Below are 20,447 nucleotides of genomic sequence, written 5' to 3' on the forward strand. Positions count from 1 at the left end.
CTGCATTTCGTTGTACCTATACTCGTATTTGTGCAATGACAATAAAGTTGAATTGGAATTGAATTGAAAAAATGATTTATCCCAGCCCAGCCCCAAACCATTAGTTCCTGTGAATTTTGCTTTTTGTAATTTCTTTTTTACATTAGAATTAATTCAATGTTACCTTGTAAATCAGTATGATGAACAGTTATTTTTAGTAGAGTTTGAGCAGCTGTAGTCCACATACCTTGCATCTGGTGCCCACCAGTGTCCCTCTGTGAACATATGGATTGAAGGCTTTGAATGATTAGCATTAGTGTACAAGATTTAATCTGCATGCTCAGATTGCCTTGCAAAGTGGTAGCTTTCATTGGTTGCTTTCCCCTCCATTCTTTTAAGTATTTTATGACACTGTACATGTTTGCTCTTTCCAATTCACATGTTTCTCATTCCCCAGTAAGCCTGCCCCGTCAAATGTACCTGTCTTCCATCTGTCCGACTACTCTCCTGAATCCTCGACACTCCCACCAGGTCTGTTTTGATTGTTCATGCCCTTCCCACCTTCCCCACCCCAGCCCCTGCATCCCCTTACTCCATTGACCATGTTCTGTTATAGTATCATGTTTCTCGGCAACACCAGACCCTTTCCCCTCCCCACTTTCCCCTTCTGGGCAACGTGCGCACTTTCAACTACACACCCCTGGGCAATTTTCTGACACCTTCTGTGTTCCCTGTGATAACTCCCTCTGTTCCCTTGGATATTGCATTTCTTGACTTGCTTTCTGACTCCTTCACAATGCCCTCCTCGATACTTCACCTTCCCTGCCCCCCACCCCCCCTGCACTCTCCACACTCACCATGTCCTCCCCAGCTTTCTTGTGACATTAACCTCTGGGCAGGGCAGTCGCACAGCTGGTGGAATCTTAACATTTTCTCCTCTAGATTTGTTGTCAGATTTGTCCTTCTCCTCAACCTTTCCTCTGTTTACTTTCCAAACACTTGAGAAGTTCACGGGTTCTAGATCAGGTGCCCTTTCTGCTCTGTTATCATGCTTTCAACATTCATTGCCCAGAAAATGTTAGCCTACGGTGATGTTAGATATCCCTTGCAGTAAATTCTGGCTTTGTGGCTGATAGAGAATCTCGGCAATGAGGTGTAATTGATGTTTTAGAGAACATGCGTGTCTCACAGTGAAGGAAATGAATACCAAAAGCTGCTAATTTTGGTACAGAGCAAACCAGATGACAAATCTGCAATCTGTGGTTTCACACAAGCCTTGAGTCGATGCGGAAGTACTGATTAACGGTCAATCTGTCAGAATCTTCTTAAAAGCAGTGTCTTCCCTTTTTGATATCGAATTGGAAAACGCTTTAAAAGATCCTTGAATTTGTTTAAACTGTGCAAATCCTGAAAATTGCAGCAATGCTGAATATCTTTTCTACCCCAACCCCTTTGCCACCAATTAAGGAAAATATTGGGGCCTTTAATTATTGTGTTTTTATTTGAAAATTTGCAAGATACTCTATGGACATTTTTTTTGTCCATTGGAATATTACTGAATGTTTGAATTGTGGAATATGATAACTAATTGTGAACTGTGATAATTTTTTTAGATGTCTTCAATTAGTGTACTACTGTGCACCAGGCCATGGGAATTGCTTTCTTGCCCTTTGCATTGATAGGACTTGTTATATCTGAATCTTGCAATGTCACTTCTCACTTTTTTTGTGTAGTGCTGGCACATCAGAACCATTGTTTAGTCCTGGAACATTGTGTTGGTGCCAGTCAATGGACAAAACTCTGATTATTAACAACCACTTTCTGTTATTTTCACTTTACCAGTTTATTTATTCATGTGTGTATATATTTATATCATGGTATATGGACACATTTATCTGTTTTGTAGTAAATGCCTACTATTTTCTGTGTGCTTAAGCAAAGCAAGAATTTCATTGTCCTATACAGGGACACATGACAATAAACTCACTTGAACTTGAACTCAATGAATGAAAGTTATTTGTATTGCTTGTGCAGTCAAGTCCTTTTTTTCTACTTGTTGGATCTATCTACCGCAATCTAAATGAATATCGATCAATAATTTATGTAGAGTTGAAAAGGGAACGGTTCTTCCAAAGTGTTTAAGAAGGAACTGCAGATGCTGGAAAATCGAAGGTACACAAAAATGCTGGAGAAACTCAGCGGGTGCAGCAGCATCTATGGAGCGAAGGAAATGGGCAACGTTTCGGGCCGAAACGTTGCCTATTTCCTTCGCTCCATAGATGCTGCTGCACCCGCTGAGTTTCTCCAGCATTTTTGTGTACCTACGGTTCTTCCAAAACCTGATAGAGGAGGGAGAATGTGTCTGATTGTGGAATGTTGCTGGAGCTGCTAGAATTGTGAAAGATGATCCATTGAATGCACAGTCTCTGGGGTGGACGTTGAGAATTGGAGAATGCTATTGTTGTTTTGTAAGGGCCTGTCCCACTTAGGCGATTTTTGTTTTTTAGGTGACTGCAGGCGACTAGGCTGTCGCCGGGGTGTCGCCTGTATGGTCATGAGTCGTCTCCTCAGTCGCCCAAAGAGTCATAGCGTCTTTCTGGTCGCCGCGGGATTTTTAAAATGTTGAAAAATGTTCGGGGAAAGTCGGCGACAGTGGGTTTGACGCCAATGAGCGTAGCTTTACTTCTCCTAGCGTAGGTGCTGTCGTAGTTGTCGCCAGGTGACGTAGGTTATCGCTGGCGCTGACATCGTTTTTTTTTATTGTTGTTAAAGTAATGATTCTATTTCAAATTTTATGTCGAAGGGGGCTCCAGTCGCCGTTTTTTCAGTGACCTGCCACGACTATGACCGTCGCCTAAAAATAGCCTAAGTGGGACAGGCCCATTCGGGGTGAGGGGGTGAGAGCAGAAAATTGGGCACTTTATGTGTGGTCCCCTGCAGCAGATGAAAGCCTCACTTCAAGAAGTGAAAGACTTTTGAGAGACACCTTTGTGATTGGAAAAATTGCAGTTGTCGATGTGCCGGAAAGATAGTGGTAGGGAATTGGATGAAGCTCATTGCATTTTCTGGGAGCCAGGTTGAACTCCAAGGCTTTATGATGTTACCAAGCAATGATTCAGTGGAGTGAAGCCAAACACATTTATTTTCATATAAGTAGAAAAATATGGTTAAACAAATAGGGAGAGACTCATTCAAAACAAAAATTAATACTGCACACTTGGGTTTGTCCATGATATCAAATACAATTTAAATTCTTTGCTCATTTTAATGGAATTTAAAATGAGATTAACCAGGACTGGCTAACAAAGCAGCGTTGCAGTTCATGACTCAAGCTGTTGAAGTTAACGTCGTGAGTAAACATTCAAATCCGACAGGAACAAACTTGCTCTCAGAAGTTTGGTTGGATGAGAGGTAACAGTATTGCAGTGACCTTGACAACCACCTGCCCCTGTTTCAAGTTCAAGTGAGTTTATTGTCATGTGTCCCTGTATAGGACAATGAAATTCTTGCTTTGCTTAAGCCCACAGAAAATAGTAGGCATTTACTACAAAACAGATAAATGTGTCCATATACCATGATATAAATATATACACACATGAATAAATAAACTGGTAGTGCAAATAACAGAAAGTGGTTGCTAATAATCAGAGTTTTGTCCGAGCCAGGTTTAATAGCCTGATGGCTGAGGGGAAGTAGCTATTCCTGAACCTGGTTGTTGCAGTCTTCAGGCTCCTGTACCTTCTACCTGAAGGTAGCAGGGAGATGAGTGTGTGGCCAGGATGGTGTGGGTCTTTGATGATACTGCCAGCCTTTTTGAGGCAGCGACTGCGATAAATCCCCTCGATGGAAGGAAGGTCAGAGCCGATGATGGACTGGGCAGTGTTTACTACTTTTTGTAGTCTTTTCCTCTCCAGGGCGCTCAAATTGCCGAACCAAGCCACGATGCAACCGGTCAGCATGCTCTCGACTGTGCACCTGTAGAAGTTAGAGAGAGTCTTCCTTGACAATCCGACTCTCCGTAACTTCTCAGGAAGTAGAGGCGCTGATGAGCTTTTTAGATAATTGCGTTAGTGTTCTCGGACCAGGAAAGATCTTCAGAGATGTGCACGCCCAGGAATTTGAAGTTCTTGACGGTGGCAAACCTGGCCTGCATCTCTGTCATATTTGTTGTCCATCATTAATAATGGAATTAGAATGCGAGAATGAGAGAGAAACAATAATAATTGTTGGGAATTCCAAAATTACGTTTTTCAATTTAGAAACATACAGTTTAAAAAATCTTTTTTTTCTCGTGAAAAAGTTGTCAGATTCGAGGCTCTAATCTCAGTCAACTGCAAGTGGCATCACAGTTAGGCAGGGTGGTGTAGATGATGTTCGGCTTGGGGCGTAGAGTACAAGTGTTGGGACGTCATGTTGCAGCTGTATAGCATGCTGGTGACTTTGAGTATTGTGTGCAGTTCTAGTCGGCCAGTGAAAGGAAGAATGACATTAAGTTGGAAAGGGTGCAGAAACGATTCACAAGGATGTTACCAGGATTGGTAGTCTTGAGTTAAAGGAAGAGACTGGTGAAGGGCCTGATTGTTTTTCGGCGACTGCCGGCTTAATTGACTGACATATCAGGTCACCGAAAAATTTGCTTCGTGATGACGTATTGACACGCGCTGTTTTTTCAAGTGTCGCAACTTTTTTTTGTCGCCACTGGATTTTGAAATGTTCGAAGCCGGCAGTTGCCGAAAAAATCGCCAAGTGGGACAGGCCCTTCAGGCTTTGGTCTTTTTTACCTGGAGTGTGAGAGGCTGAGGGGTAACCTTACAGTGGTATCTATAGGCATGAGGGACCTTGATAAGGACATGGGTTGCAATTTCTTCTCCCAGTTTCGTATTCTAATACAGTATAGACAAGTTGGGCTGAAAGGCCTATTACACGCTGTGTATCTCTAATTGTTAATTTTAAATAATGTGTCAATTGATCCTTGCTATTTTGTAGCAGTTAACTGTTGGGTAACAGCAGTATCTTTTACAAGAACATCGCATCATCTGAGACGGAAAAGCTATTTAAAAATGAGAGAAGAGTTGAAGCATTGAAGCAAACAGCAGTAATTAATGAACAGCAAACTATCACACAGTCAAGAAATTGAGCAAGTCAATAAAGACCACTGATGTAAAATATTTAAAACATTAAATTAAATAGTTCCAAATGTTTCCTTACCATTGATATCTATAGATTATATCTCTACCGTAAAGCTAAAAAAAATTTTTTAAGTCTGCAAGCAATTTTTGGACCATAAGTCTGAGTTGTAACAGGCTTTGTTGAACTTAACACCAATGTATCCATTAACGGGAGACCTTTAAAAAAATAGCCTGGCGATTTTCAGAAACAAACTTGTGATGTAATCCAATTTAAGGCCAGTATATTTAAAATAAGGATCATTGTTGACTAAGGCTGCTTTTAGAAAAAACATGCACAAAATAAAAGTTGTCCGATTTATTCTCTTGTTGTGCAAGAACTTGATAGAATTCAGAGAATTGCTATTGTGTTATGGCTGTGATCTAGCTTTTATTTCGCATTCGATTTTATTTGAGCAGTGAGCATCACTGACAAGTACAATATGTATTCCTGAGCTCTGAATGCTCTTGAGATATATCCCCTATTTCCATCTAAGAGCTAAAATTACATGATTTGCCCAAAGTGTAGCCTATACGTGACAATTAAGTATGCACAGTGTTGTAAAAAGGAACTGCACATGCTGGTTTATACCAAAGATAGACTCAAAATGCTGGAGTAACCCAGCAGGTCAGACAGTCTCTCTGGAGAAAATGGATAGGTGACATTTTGGGTCAGGACCCTTTTTCAGTCACTTTTATTTATCAGGTCTTTACAGTGGCTGTTTTATACCATGTTTCTGATTTTTATGCATTTTTGCTTGAGGTGACAGTATAGCTGTGGAAACAATAATTTAAATCATTTTTTATGTTCACTGCTACCTCTTCCTATTGATCAACAATGTGGGTAGACACAAAATGCTGGAGTAACACAGCGAGACAGACAGCATCTCTGGAGAGAAGGACTGGGTGACATTTCTTCAGACAATGTGGTGCAGTCATTTTCAAACTTGTTTTCTGAATCTGGCCTGTCTGGTATTGGTTATTTGAATGTGTTTTGCCAATGAATAATAAAATGCTGGTATGCTTTTTTTTTGTGGTTTTGGCTGTGCATTTTACTGGCTCTAACAAGATTGTACATGAGAAAGCCCAAGCATTTTTGCTGGTAATCTTGTCATAGGAACATCCTGGTTGGTTGCTGTTACTGAAGTAGAATGTTACCCTGCCAAGACACACATCAGCTTGAAAGAATGCTCCTCCTTCAACGTTATACTTCCTCCACTATTCTACTCCTGACTCCTGAAACCCAAAACACTGTTCAAATAGAAAATGTCAAAAAATATTTTGTTTCTAAAAGAAAATGGATTTGTTAACTACTGTTATTTTTAGTTTTAAAAGAAAAGTGTGAGCACGTTCTCCTCTAAATGCTTTAATTTTTGAAGTAGCATTTCTTGTTTCTATGGATACAGACCAGTCTTGTGTAAAACAAATATGGTTTCACTGAAACCCTGAAAAATCTCAACAAGGCTTCTTTTCCTTTCTTCTCCAAGCTCTTGCAATAACGGCTGACATAGTGATTGCGATCCCGTTCACTGTACCTTCATGTTTCTCTCCGTCTCGTGACACGATGCAGAGTTCATTCTGTACACTGATTATTATTGGCATTTCATTTGAAAAATATATTGTGTTTTGCTGTGTTTCAAGAGAGAGCTAGATAGGGCTCTTAAAGATAGCGGAGTCAGGGGATATGGGGAGAAGGCAGGAACGGGGTACTGATTGGGGGTGATCAGCCATGATCACATTGAATGGCGGTGTTGGCTCGAAGGGCCGAATGGCCTACTCCTGCACCTATTGTCTATTGTTGTACTTCCCATCAGATTTCAAAACCTCACATGCTACCTTGTACACTAAGTCCCCATTAACCTGATTGCATCCCTCTGTAGACTCAGGAACTGCAAAGATGCTGCTTTACAAAAAAAAAGACACAAAATGCAGGATGAGTTCAGCAGGCCAGACAGCATCTCTGGAGAACGTAGATAGGTGACTCGTTGAGTCAGGACCTTTTTCAGACTTGTTTTAATACCCGCCCTACCCGATCCAAAACGTAACTTATCCGTAATTTAGATATCTGGGTCAAGAAATAATACAGGTTGAACCCCGATTTTTGCGGCACTCCAGGTTCCTGAACCTTTCTGGATTATACGTTTTTCTGGACCAACAGAGGTCGCGTGGTAATGAAACGACAATATACCCCTGTGCCCGCTAGTGACTCTCCGTCAGCATCTGGTGTTGAGTGAGTTTTGAGCTGATCGTAGCAGTACATTGCTGAGTTTTCTCATTAATACGTGACCTCTCATACCTAACTGGTGTTAATGTTTTTTGTTGTATCATCAATCAGCATCGTTAGTGCTCACAAGTTGATAAAATTAAATCGTGAATTGCAGCCTGACGATTTTTGGAATTAGGAGTTGATTAAACACAGAACCTTATTCAGTGCAGTACATTCTTGTTATAAATGTATAGTTTTAGCTAATATATGCAAGGGTAATGCAATAAAGCTTTGTTGCTGAATTGTCTACTTTAAATATAATTCGTACATAGCTTTGATGCTATTTGGGCATTCGCAAATCTATATAATTCTGAAGATGGATGAAATAATTTGCCAATGGCATTTGCAGATTGGTGGAATTCATTGAAAAATGACAAATCTTTGCTTTCTCTCCAGTTCTATCTACAGGACACTAAAAGTAGTAATGGTACGTTTATTAACAGTCAGCGGTTGAGTCGGGGATCGGAGGAAAGCCCGCCATGTGAACTCCTGTCAGGGGACATTATTCAGTTTGGCGTAGATGTGACGGAGAACACCAGGAAAGGTCAGAGCACAAATTCAACATTATATTTCTGCACAACTGCTCTACAACTCCCATGTGCCCACACAAATAAAAGTCATCCAGTTACATCTGTCCTGTGTTCCAACTGTGCTGCTTTGTTATCAGTTATTAACAGCAGTTAGTTTTATTGAGGTTGCAATGGGCTTGCTACTGGTGTTTCCACCTCATTACACCACCACTCTGTATATGAATTTATGTTTGTTTGTTTATTTTGTAATTGGAAATATACAATTCAGATTTTTGTCAATCATTTGTCCATGAAGTACGTGCACCATCACATTATTCATTTTTATTGATGTACAATACAAAAAACGCTGCGGATCAGGTAGCATCTGTGGAGAACATGGATAGGTAATATTTCTGATTGGGATCCTTTACCTGAAGGATTCCGACCCGAAAAGTCACATTTCCGCAGAGATGCTGCCTCATCTGCTGAGTTGTTCCAGCTCCTTGTGTCTTTATTTTTATGTAGCCATGGGCACTCACATGGGCCTTCGCTATGTCTGTCTTTTTGTTGGCTCCATTGAACAATCCTTGTTGCAAACACATTGCCTTCATTCTGTAAAGCCTGGGGCAATTGTTATTGTTCTTTCATTCCATCCACTCCACCCCACCCCACCCCAGTTCAAAAGCTAACTATGTTGCAGTTATGACAGGAAAGGAAATAAGCGACATGTCTTTATAGCTAATGCAATAGAGCGAAGAGGAAACAAGTCTTTCTTAATCTCAAAATTGTGTCGAATGCAAGTCTGTGCATGAGGAAGAAGCAACTTGATTGTTGATTTTAATAAGCTGCAATGCCAAAGTATTCCTTTTCAACTGGATGGTTACAGACACATTTTAAAGCTCAGTTAGATGTACTGTATTGATTTAAACAATATATATATATATATATATTTGTTCCTAGTTACACATGGATGCATAGTATCTACTGTCAAGCTCTTTATGCCAGATGGTATGGAAGGTCGTCGACGATCTGAGTAAGTATGCGTCACTTTGTATGTACAAGGCCACAGATTTTCCAGTTTGGCCTAGATGTGATGGAGAGCACTGGGTGCTTTATTCATTATCAAACGATTAGGGAAGAGCAAATTGAGTATATTGGTGTTCAACCCCCGTCATCCCCCCCACCCCCACCCCTCCAGCCATATTATTTCTTCTGGCTTCACAATCCACGCATCGTCTATCCTTATCTCCCACTTTTAGACTTTTTATCTCTGACCTTTGTCCAAACATCTGCATATCAAAACTAAAAACCTCACCTATCACTTGCCAGGCTATGACCTGCCCCACCTCTTCCAGCTTTCTCCCCCAATCTCTTCCTCCCCCCCCCCCCCCCCCCCCCCCCCAATCAGTCTGAAGAAGGGTCCAAAATGTCGCCTACTCATGTTCTCCAGAGATACTGCCTGGCCTGCTACATTACTCCAGCACCATGTGTCTTTTTTGAGCACTGAGGGAAGTGTGTTTGAACATGTTGTTTCAATAGAAATGTCCTTATAGGTGTGTGGGGTGTTTTGCTTTCTGTTTTATTTTCCCCCAAAACAATGTTTGTCATAATCAATGCTAATATAATAACCTTTTTTATAGTAAGTTTCAAGTTTAATTTCTACATTCTTGCTGCTTTGGGGGAAGTAGTACATAAATACAATCAACCTCAAACATAATCGGTTGAGTAAAGGGGAAAATACAGAATATGGCTATCGCAGTCTATTCACCATTGCCAATCTTCCACCATAGGCTCTAGGAGCAGAATTTGGCCATTCAGCCCATCAAGTCTACTCCGCCCAATCATGGCTGATCAATCTCTCCCTCCTAACCCCATTCTCCTGCCTTCTCCCCATAACCCCTAGACATCCGTACTAATCAAGAATCTATCTATCTTTGCCGTAAAATATCCATTGACGGCCTCCATAGCCTTCTGTGGCAAAGGGGAAGTACAACGGGATCTGGGGGTCCTTGTTCATCAGTCTATGAAAGTAATTATGCAGGTACAGCAGGCAGTGAAGAAAGCGAATGGCATGTTGCCCTTTATAACAAGAGGAGTCGAATATAGGAGCAAAGAGGTCCTGCAGTTGTACTGAGCCCTAGTGAGACCACACCTGGAGTATTGTGTGCAGATTTGGTCCCCTATTTTGAGGAAGGACATTCTTGCTATTGAGGAAGTGCAGCGTAGGTTTACAAGGTTAATTCCCGGGATGGCGGGACTGTCATATGCTGAGAGAATGGAGCGGCTGGGCTTGTTTTAGAAGGATGAGAGAGGATCTCATTGAAACATATAAGATTTTTAAGGGTTTGGACACGCTAGAGGCAGGAAACATGCTCCTGATGTTGGTGGAGTCCAGAACCAGGGGCCACAGTTTAAGAATAAGGAGTAAGCCATTTGTAAACGGAGACGAGGAAACACTTTTTCTTACAGAGAGTTGTGAGTCTGTGGAATTCTCTGCCTCGGAGGCAGGTTCTCTGGATTCTTTCAAGAGAGAGCTAGATAGGGCTCTTAAAAATAGCGGAGTCGGGGGATATGGGGAGAAGGCAGGAATAGGGTACTGATTGGAATGATCAGCCATGATCACATTAAATGGCGGTGCTGGCTCGAACGGTCAAATGGCCTACTCCCGCACTATTTTCTTAAACATACAGTTTTAATAATTAGATTCAGAAATTGTTCCTGCAGATAGAAAAATGTCTAATGTCACTCCATTGTTTAGAAGGGAAATAATGGGTGTCAAATCAACACAGTTCCCAAAAGAATTATGAATCTGTGGAATTCTTTGCCTTAGGGCTCTTAAACATAGTGGAGTCAGGGAATATGGGGAGAAGACAGGAACGGGGTACTGATTGTGGATGATCAGCCATGATCACATTGAATGGCAGTGCTGGCTCGAAGGGCTGAATGGCCTTCTCCTGCACCTGTTGTCTATTGTCTATTTTCTTTTTGAAATCTATAGGGTTGCGAAAGATTCCAAAACGCAAATCAAAGAAGAGGCGGATAGTTATCTCTGTGTCCTGATCTTAATTTTATTTACCTTTGTCCTTTTATAAAAATGCAGAAGAAGATTATGTTTCTTTGTTCCTTTGTGGTTTGTACTTTTTTCTTAAAACGTAAAGGCCATTAGGATCGTTTGCTAAATTGTGTTCTGTTATTGATTGATCATGGGACCGAATCCGCCCAGACTAAAGCATGCTGTCATGATCACAAGGCAGCTTAGCTTTAAAGTGTTCCTGGAAATAGTTAAAATAGTGTAGTCCTTAAATATAAATGATGTATGAACTTTTGCTCTTGGTTCAACTTCTCTGATCCTTGAAAAGCGTTATTCATTAAATAGAGGAACAGTATTAATCACCCTTGTGCTTTTCAGAAAAAAAAGTCTGCCTCTGTTTTTTCCCCCCACTGTCTCCATTGTAACACCATAGACAACAAGAGCACATTGTACTGCTGTTGAGGACTTCTCAGCCACTGCAAGATACCTTCACCAGCAGCGACACATACATATGCAAAGGCATTTATGGACTTCAAGCAGAGATGCACATTTATGGAATTGTTCAGTGATTAATTTTTGTTTCAACTTGTTTTCGGGTGTATCCACTTTATATTCTTCACTGGCATAGAGAGAAATAGAAGTCAGTTTGTTGTTGAGGATTTTTTTTAAACTGTTTTATCTTGCGATTTGTCTTCTAGTGTCATCCAGGCTCCTCTCCCACTTCCTATTGAAAAGGTAAGTGGCTCTTTTATAATTTGGAATATTTATTTCCATGTTAAATAAATGTCTCAAGTGTTTAATTGAAATATAGTTCTGATAGGCATATATAGTTCTGAATATTAATATCAATATATAGTGTAAAAACGTATTATTATACGTGCACTGGATTGAGAAACCGTCTGTAAAACAGGCATGCTCCAATTGTAATGGAGTGCAGCACAGCTGCATTTAGTGAATGGAATTCTTTTGATGCTATCAGTTCACTCAACATTAAATTATTTTATTGGAAAATAGATGTCCTGCATAAGAGCAGTTATGGTGTAAGTTGACAGAAAATATCTACCTTGGGGAGGCTAAATGGACACATTTTTGTCATTTACAGTTGTTTAAGAAGGAACTGCAGATGCTGGAAAATCGAAGGTAGACAAAAATGCTGGAGAAACACAGCGGGTGAGGCAGCATCTATGGAGCGAAGGAAATAGGCAACGTTTCGGGTCGAGACCTAAGGGTCGCTCCAAACTCTGCTGCCTCAGCCGCTGAGTTTCTCCAGCATTTTTGTCTACCTTCGTCATTTACAGAGTCACTTGCTGCCAGGTTCAGTTTATGACAAGCTGCTTATCTTGCTGACGCTTTGTATTTCTCTGCACGGTGTAAAGATTCAATGACATAATGGCCTGTGTTTTCCAGGATAATCTTAGCAGTTTCCTGCATAACTGCTGAAATTGGCCCACTGAAATTGTTGGGAATTCTGCACAAGCATGAAAGTCATGAATTTGTGATCAGCTGCCTGCAGTATGTTCTCTCTGTGTGCTTCACCATTGGACTCCTCAGCTCCTCACTAGTTACAAAAGGGGCAACCAGGTTAAGACTGGCACTGAGATGTGTTTTCCATTGATTTCAATGCCGCGTGACTGCAAGGACAGGAATAGCAATCCTTTAATTTAGATCTTTGTTAATTTAAAAAAAAACAATTTTTTATAAAACTGTATAATCTGATTGATTTTATACGTTACTAATGATAGAAGCAAGCAAAGGAACAACTCTCATCTTTCTGGGCTCTTTAAATTTGCTAGTACAGCCAGAAAAAAGTAAGAGCAGTTTTAAACCATACAGACCTTCAAGTCTCCTTTGCTATTTACTAAGAAAGGATGGGAAAGAAAATGTGAAGCAGCATGATCTTAGTTTAGTTTATTGCCAAGTGTACTGATGTACAGTGAAAAGCCTTTTGTCCTGTGCTAACCAGTCCAGTGTACAGCCTTTCCTGACAATCAACTAAACTAAAGTAAGATCATGCTGTGTCAGATTTTCTTTTCTATCCTTGTCCAAAGGTTTACTCCTGTCAGTCTTGACAATCAAGAGCGGAACTCGCTATCAAAACATGGAGGGGACGGGGGACACAATTTTTTGGCAGCCACGCGCGCATGCGCACACTCATACACACACACGCGCGCGCGATTCTTCGGAGGCTCAATCCAGCTCTAAATGCAGCTCAACTCTGCCTGTCTCACCGGATTAACTACAGCCTTGTCTGGACTGACGGGACACCAGCGCAGCTTCTCCGCGCTGGCCATATTTCCCGCAAGTCCAGGAAGGGTTGTAAGCTCACCTGGCTGGAGGGACAGGCAGAGTTAGCTGGGTTTAGCGCTGCTTCTCTGCGCTGGCCAGTCTGACTGCCGACCAAAGATCCAAGATCCTATAGCGGAGGATCTTTGCTGCCGACCTCTCTGGACACCCACGGGGGGGGGGGGGGGGGGGGGACTCGGGCGGGGACAGGATAGCGCCGGAGACCTGGCCGGGATCATCCTGGCTGCAGATGAAGCGCAGGTCTGTGTCACGTCTCCCTCCTCCAATCACCGTGCTCTATCCTCAGTCCCCCCCCCACTCCACCCTCCTCCAATCATCGCGCTGAATCATGTCCCGCCCCCATTGCCTGCCGACCGACGTCTCCCTCCTCCAATTGGCGCCCTCAAATACCGGGTTTTAAAATCCGGATTACAAAAACTTGGGGGGGTGGGATGTCCCCCACCTCTCAAAACATGGAGGGGACTTGTCCCCTCTGGCCCCCCCGGGTTTTCCGCCCCTGTTGACAATTGAGTATTTACAACTTGTACAGTGCCCTCCATAATGTTTGGGACAAAGACCCATCATTTATTTATTTGCCTCTGTACTTCACAATTTGAGATTTGTAATAGAATAAAATCACGCAGTTAAAGTGCACATTATCAGATTTTATTGGGAAGGCGGATGAAGGCTGCAGTAGAAAAAGGTGTCTGGTCGTCTTGGACTCCATGCCTTTGGATCCTGACCCAGATCTGTCAAGGACCGTGGGGTGACTGTCTGTGCACCAGTCTCCCCACGTTAAATAAAGTCACGAAACAGGCGTCCTCCATATAGGGAATAGCACCCTGGAGACACCCATGGTCAGCCACGACCGAATGGGGCCTAAGAATAATTTTTATACATTTTGGTTTCACCATGTAGAAATTACAGCTGTGTTTATACATAGTCCCCCCCCCATTTCAGGACACCATAATGCTTGGGACACATGGCTTCACAGGTGTTTGTAATTGCTCAGGTGTGTTTAATTGCCTCCTTAATGCAGGTATAAGAGAGCTCTCAGCACATAGTCTTTCCTCCAGTCTTTCCATCACCTTTGGAAACTTTTATTGCTGTTTATCAACATGAGGACCAAAGTTGTGCCAATGAAAGTCAAAGAAGCCACTGTGAGACTGAGAAACAAGAATAAAATTGTTAGAGACATCAGCCAAACCTTAGGCTTATCAAAATCAACTGTTTGGAACATCATTAAGAAGAAAGAGAGCACTGGTGAGCTTACTAATCGCAAAGGGACTGGCAGGTCAAGGAAGTCCTCCACAGCTGATGACAGAAGAATTCTCGCTATAATAAAGAAAAATCCCCAAACACCTGTCCGACTGATCAGAAACACTCTTCAGGAGTCAGATGTGGATTTGTCAATGACCACTGTCCACAGAAAACCATGAACAGAAATACAGAGGCTACACTGCAAGATGCAAACCACTGGTTAGCCGCAAAAATAGGATGGCCATGTTGCAGTTTGCCAAGTACTTAAAAGAACAACCACAGTTCTGGAAAAAGGTCTTGTGGACAGATGAAACCAAGATTAACTTATATCGGAGTGATGGCAAGAGCAAAGTATGGAGGAGAGAAGGAACTGCCCAAGATCCAAAGCATACCACCTCATCTGTGAAACACGGTGGTGGGGGTGTTATAGCCTGGGCATGTATGGCTGCTGAAGGTACTGGCTCACTTATCTTCATTGATGATACAACTGCTGATGGCAGTAGCATAATGTATTTTGAAGTGTATAGACACATCCTATAAGTTCAAACAAATGCCTCAAAACTCATTGGCTGGCAGTTCATTCTGCAGCAAGACAATGATCCCAAACATACTGCTAAAGCAACAAAGGAGTTTTTCAAGGCTAAAAAATGGTCAATTCTTGAGTGGGCAAGTCAATCACCCGATCTGAACCCAATTGATCATGCCTTTTGTATGCTGAAGAGTAAACTGAAGGGGCCGAGCCCCCAAAACAAGCATAAGCTAAAGATGGCCGCAATACAGGCCTGGCAGAGCATCACCAGAGAAGACACCCAACAACTGGTGATGTCCATGAATCGCTGACTTCAAACAGTCATTGCATGCAAAGGATATGCAACAAAATACTAAACATGACTACTTTCATTTACATGACACTGCTGTGCCCCAAACATTATGGTGCCCTGAAATGGGGGGACTACGTATAAACACTGCTGTAATTTCTACATGGTGAAACCAAAATGTATAAAAATGTTCTTTATTAAAATCTGACAATAAGCACTTTACCCACATGTGATTTTTTTTCGATTATAAATCTCAAATTGTGGAGTAGAGAGGTAAATAAATAAATGATGGGTCTTTGTCCCAAACTTTATGGAGGGCACTGTACGCAACTCTTACTTAAGAATTTTTTTCTCCACAGCATTTCATCTTAACATTATGACCTCTCGTTCTGACCTTACTGCCGGAGAAACAACTCAGTCAAGTTTCCAAGTAGATTGTTTCAGGGAGATCTCTTCTCATTCTTCTAAACTCCAGAGAATACGGGCCCATTCAAGTCAATTAACCCTTTCTGTAAGCAGTTTAGTGAACCTTTTTCCTCGGACATGTGCGGTACGAAAGCCCATGGCTCTGGTTTAGGTGTTGCCAGAGCTAGTTCGATGTCAGTCATAATTACATTGGCAGCATTCTCAACTGATTCAGAAACTAATGGGACTTAAGCCTGAGAATCTATGGCAAGAAAAGCCAGTGCAATAAAAAGGAAGCATTGTGTGGTCAGAGAAGCCAACTGCCAGTGTGGTTGTGTAACAATGATTGAGAAATAAGTGTTGTCATCCCGGATCAATATTTATCTCTCAATGAACATGACTTATCTTGTTATTTGCTATTTGTAAAACTTTATTGGACACAAATTGCCTTTTGATTGTAACAAAACGACCTTATAATTATTTCATCAACTTTGCAATATTTGCAGGTCAAGAAAGATGCTACCTTAATGTAAGACCTTGCATTCTCCTGTGGGTTTTTAGACGACCCTCTTGCAATAAAGGCCAATACATTGTTTACAAAAACAGGAAATGCTGGAAAAACTCAGCGTCGGATAGTATTTGTGGAAAGAGAAGTGGTCCGTGTTGTGGGTCAGTTGCTGAGTTCCAGCACTTTTATTTCACATTTCCATCGTTTAAATTTTTTTTTTAAATCCACTAAATCATCCCTTTCCTATTCATTGTTGCACCTGGATGTTAACTTCGTTTCAATAGAAGGAACCTAAGAATTACTGATCTTTTTTCTGAAAGGAGAAGAAATGTAATTGTCGACTGTAATAACAAATCTTTTGTAATATTAGGTGGAGAGAAACTGAAGGGATTAATAGAGCAAGAGAGCTTGCTCATCCATACTCCAACCCTGTTTTGATTAAACTGCAGATGCACACCACCTTGTTCACATACTTAATGTCCTTGTGAAGGTTTACAAGGTTAATTCCCGGAATGGCGGGACTGTCATATGCTGAGAGAATGGAGCAGCTGGGCTTGTACACTCTGGAATTTAGAAGGATGAGAGGGAATCTCATTGAAACATATAAGATTGTAAGGGCTTGGACACACTAGAGTCAGAAAACATGTTCCCGATGTTGGGGGAGTCCAGAACCAGGGGCCACAGTTTAAGAATAAGGAGTAAGCCATTTAGAACAGAGATGGGGAAACACTTTTTCTCACAGAGAGTGGTGAGTGTGTGGAATTCTCTGCCTCAGGGGGCAGTGGTGGCAGGTTCTCTGGATGCTTTCAAGAGAGAGTTAGATAGGGCTCTTAAAAATAGCAGAGTCAGGGGATATGGGGAGAAGGCAGGAACGGGGTACTGATTGGGGATAATCAGCCATGATCATATTGAATGGCGGTGCTGGCTCGAAGGGCCAAATGGCCTACTCCTGCACCTATTGTCTATTGTTCTATTGTTCTAATGTCCATACTTAAAGTGCTGGAGTACCTCAATGGGTCAGGCAGCATCGGTGAAGGGAATGTCAGAATTCATGATAGTCAATGATAATAGGTCAACGATGTCAGAGCTGTTTCTCTGTTTTTGCATGCCTGCTAATAATGCAGTCTGCCACAGTCCAAGAAATAATGTCCAATGCGCTTGCGAAGCCATGTGTTTTGGTTGTCTTGTGGTATGCAGGGATATAAATGCCTGCTTATGACTGTTGTATATTTTTTTCCAGAGTGTAGGATGTTCCCAGGCCACAGTGGGGCTCCCACTGCTGAGAGCTGTCTGTAACACACAGTTTGCAAGTTGGAAATGTGAGGCCACCTGATGATATATTTAAATAAAGACAGAGGCCAACTAAGGCAACGTTAAGTTTAGTTTAGTTTCGTTTAAAGATACAGTGCAGAAACAGGCCCTTCGGCCCACCGAGTCCGCACTGACCAGTGATCCCCGCACACTTACACCATCACACACACACACACACGAGGGACAATTTTACCAAGCTAATTAGCCTACAAACCCGTATGTCTTTGGCGTGTGGGAGAAACCGGAGCACCCGGAGAAAACCCACGCGGTCACAGGAAGAATCTACAAGCTCCATACAAACAGCACCCGTAGTCAGGATCGATCACGGGTCTCTGGCGTTGTAAGGCAGCAACTCGACTGCTGCGTCACTGTGCCACCCAGGATAGTTAAGCCAGGATGTTTAATGCAACTCCTCAGATCTCTCTGCAAGATGCAATAACAATGTCTTGATGTGAGTACCACATGGCGGAAAATGTCGACAACCTTGCTACAGCCAACAAATCCATCCCAATGGTGTCCCAAATGCGTGATTATATGTACAGGCTGTCTGTAGTCAGGCATTCGTATCCTGGGGACGTCTTGTACTATTTGATGATTGGCCACTGGTAATTGTGTGATGTTTTGGAATAAGTTAAAAAAAAAAAAAAGGATTTATTCTGTTGGCTGGAAATCCTGTTATGTCTTTCTCATCCTCGTGGACCTTTTAACTGCGATGACATGATATAACACTGAGCAGAGGAGTAGACGAACTGAAGGCCTCTTGGATTTATGAAACGGCATCATTGTATGCTGCTCCAATTGCATAAATCACCGTCAAGTATGAGCGAACATTTTGCTTCAAGCGTTTGACAAAGTGAAGGAATCGATATATTCCAGAATATGTTGGAGTAACACATTGCATCATTCCAGGCAGTTTTCCACAGTGTGGCTTGCTATTAAGTGGAGGGAGGAATTTTTAATATTCCACATGAGTTTGGTAGAACTGCTGAGCTGTGGGGCTAAAGGAGTGTTGTTCAAATATTTTGATTATTGTAATATGACATTCACTCTCTTTAACTTGCCCTTGAAAACTCAGATAATTACTACGACCCACAGCAGCCACCTTGGTTGAGATAAATGCACAACCGGGCACGGAAGATTGAATCTGGGCTTTTGTGTACAGTTCAGCTTCATAGTGTGCAATAGTTTTATTTCAAGTACCAGCAGGAGCTGGTTCGTGTACGTTTGACTGGTAGATATTCTGCTAGATTCATGTTTAAGAAGGAACTGCAGATGCTGGAACAATCGAAGGTAGACAAAAATGCTGGAGAAACTCAGCAGGTGAGGCAGCATCAATGGAGCGAAGGAATAGGTGACATTTCGGGTCGAGACCCTTCTTCAGTCTGAAAAACAATGAAAAATGGAAGTTAAGTTTAGTTTAGTTTATTGTCACGTGTACCGAGGTATAGTTGTGAGGTCACCAAAGAGGTAGATAGTAGTTCAGCACTGCTCTCTTGTTGTGGTAGGATGATTCAGTTGCCTGATACCAGCTGGGAATAAACTGTAACTGAATCTGGAGATGTGCGATCTCACACTTCTATACATTTTGCCTGATGGGAGGGGAAAAGAGGGAGTATATAATTGGGATCTTGCTCATGCTATTTTGTAATCTAAAATATCACTATTTAAAAATTGGTTCCCTCAATAAGAATTTTACACCACACTATAAAGGCAGAATGGATAATGAAATGCACAGGAATTTAGTAACTTTGTTGGCAAGAGAAACTTGTCTGAAATGTTAAACGTGTTTCTTTCACCAAAGCTGCTGCCTAACTGCTGAATATTTTATACATTTTCTGTTTCACATTTCCAACATCTGCAGTGTTTTGCTTTATAACAAAATGTGAGACTCAGCAATGAAATTCTTTTAACCTTTCAACATTTGAGTTAGAGTTTAGTTTATTGTCACGTGTACCGAGGTACAGTGAAAAGCTTTTGTTGCGTGCTATGCAGTCAGCGGAACGACAATACATGATTACGATTGAGCCATTCACAGTGTTTTAGATACATGATAAAGGGAATAACGCGAATACGTTTCCTCGCACTCCTCTCAAATGGTTAACAAGTGTCCCCTTCCCTTCCCCAGGTAGCTGCTAATTCTCCCAGTATGTACTCTCAGGAACTATTCCAGCTGTCACAGTATCTACAGGTAAAACCTACCAGTGACTGTACTCTTCGCTATTCTAGCGATATAGCTTATTTGCTTTTTATCCTGTTAACTAAGGAATCTGTCATCAACTTGTTCGTATTTATTACAACGATTTACCTTTTCTGATGTATTTAGTCGTGGAGCTAAGTTTTTATATTTTATATATATATTTGGGATTTTGAGGTAATATTTTGTGATGATTGCAAAGGCCACATGAAACGTAACAGGAATTCTAATTCTAAGCAGAAATAATATGGTTGTGGATCAATCACTGAGGAACTCCAATTTTAAATAAAGGAATGCCAGAGGCGGGATTAATTTAGGCACGGAAATTAAATTGGCATAAATCAAATGAAGAGAATGTTAGCGATCATCTGATGCTTTAGGAAATGTGGATGAGCAAGTAATGATTGTTGACCAAGAAACAGGATCAGCGCAGTGTAACACAAAATAACAAGCCTCAATATAATTCAGCGTTTCCCATGGATATAGGCAGGAAAATATGCAAACTTAAATTGTTTGTTGTCAACAAGACGGTTCATGTGTGCCGAAGGAGAGCTGAATGTGAAATTAATACGATGTACATGGTATTCTGCAAATGTGAGCTACTAAACCAGATAAGGGAGTAGTATCCACATGAGATGAAATTAACAATTGAAAAGCTGAAAATAGTGACTGAATAGATGAAATGGGATAAAACCTGTGAGCAAAGGGATTAGTAATT

At 41.5% G+C, this 20,447-nt stretch overlaps 1 protein-coding gene across 15 annotated transcripts in view; it reads left to right on the forward strand.

The window, feature by feature from the left end:
- Positions 1 to 20,447, forward strand: part of LOC116983051 (sarcolemma associated protein) — a 124,628-nt gene that overhangs the window by 25,023 nt on the left and 79,158 nt on the right. For all 15 annotated transcript variants that reach the window (XM_033036593.1, XM_033036595.1, XM_033036594.1 and 12 more), the window contains exons 2-5: positions 7,807 to 7,954; positions 8,880 to 8,952; positions 11,649 to 11,685; positions 19,661 to 19,723. In XM_033036593.1, the coding sequence (XP_032892484.1) occupies positions 7,807 to 7,954; positions 8,880 to 8,952; positions 11,649 to 11,685; positions 19,661 to 19,723 (321 nt within the window). The remainder of the gene's footprint in view (positions 1 to 7,806; positions 7,955 to 8,879; positions 8,953 to 11,648; positions 11,686 to 19,660; positions 19,724 to 20,447) is intronic.

The sequence above is a fragment of the Amblyraja radiata genome, chromosome 18 (assembly GCF_010909765.2).
Source record: "Amblyraja radiata isolate CabotCenter1 chromosome 18, sAmbRad1.1.pri, whole genome shotgun sequence".
NCBI classification, from domain to species: Eukaryota; Metazoa; Chordata; class Chondrichthyes; order Rajiformes; family Rajidae; genus Amblyraja; species Amblyraja radiata.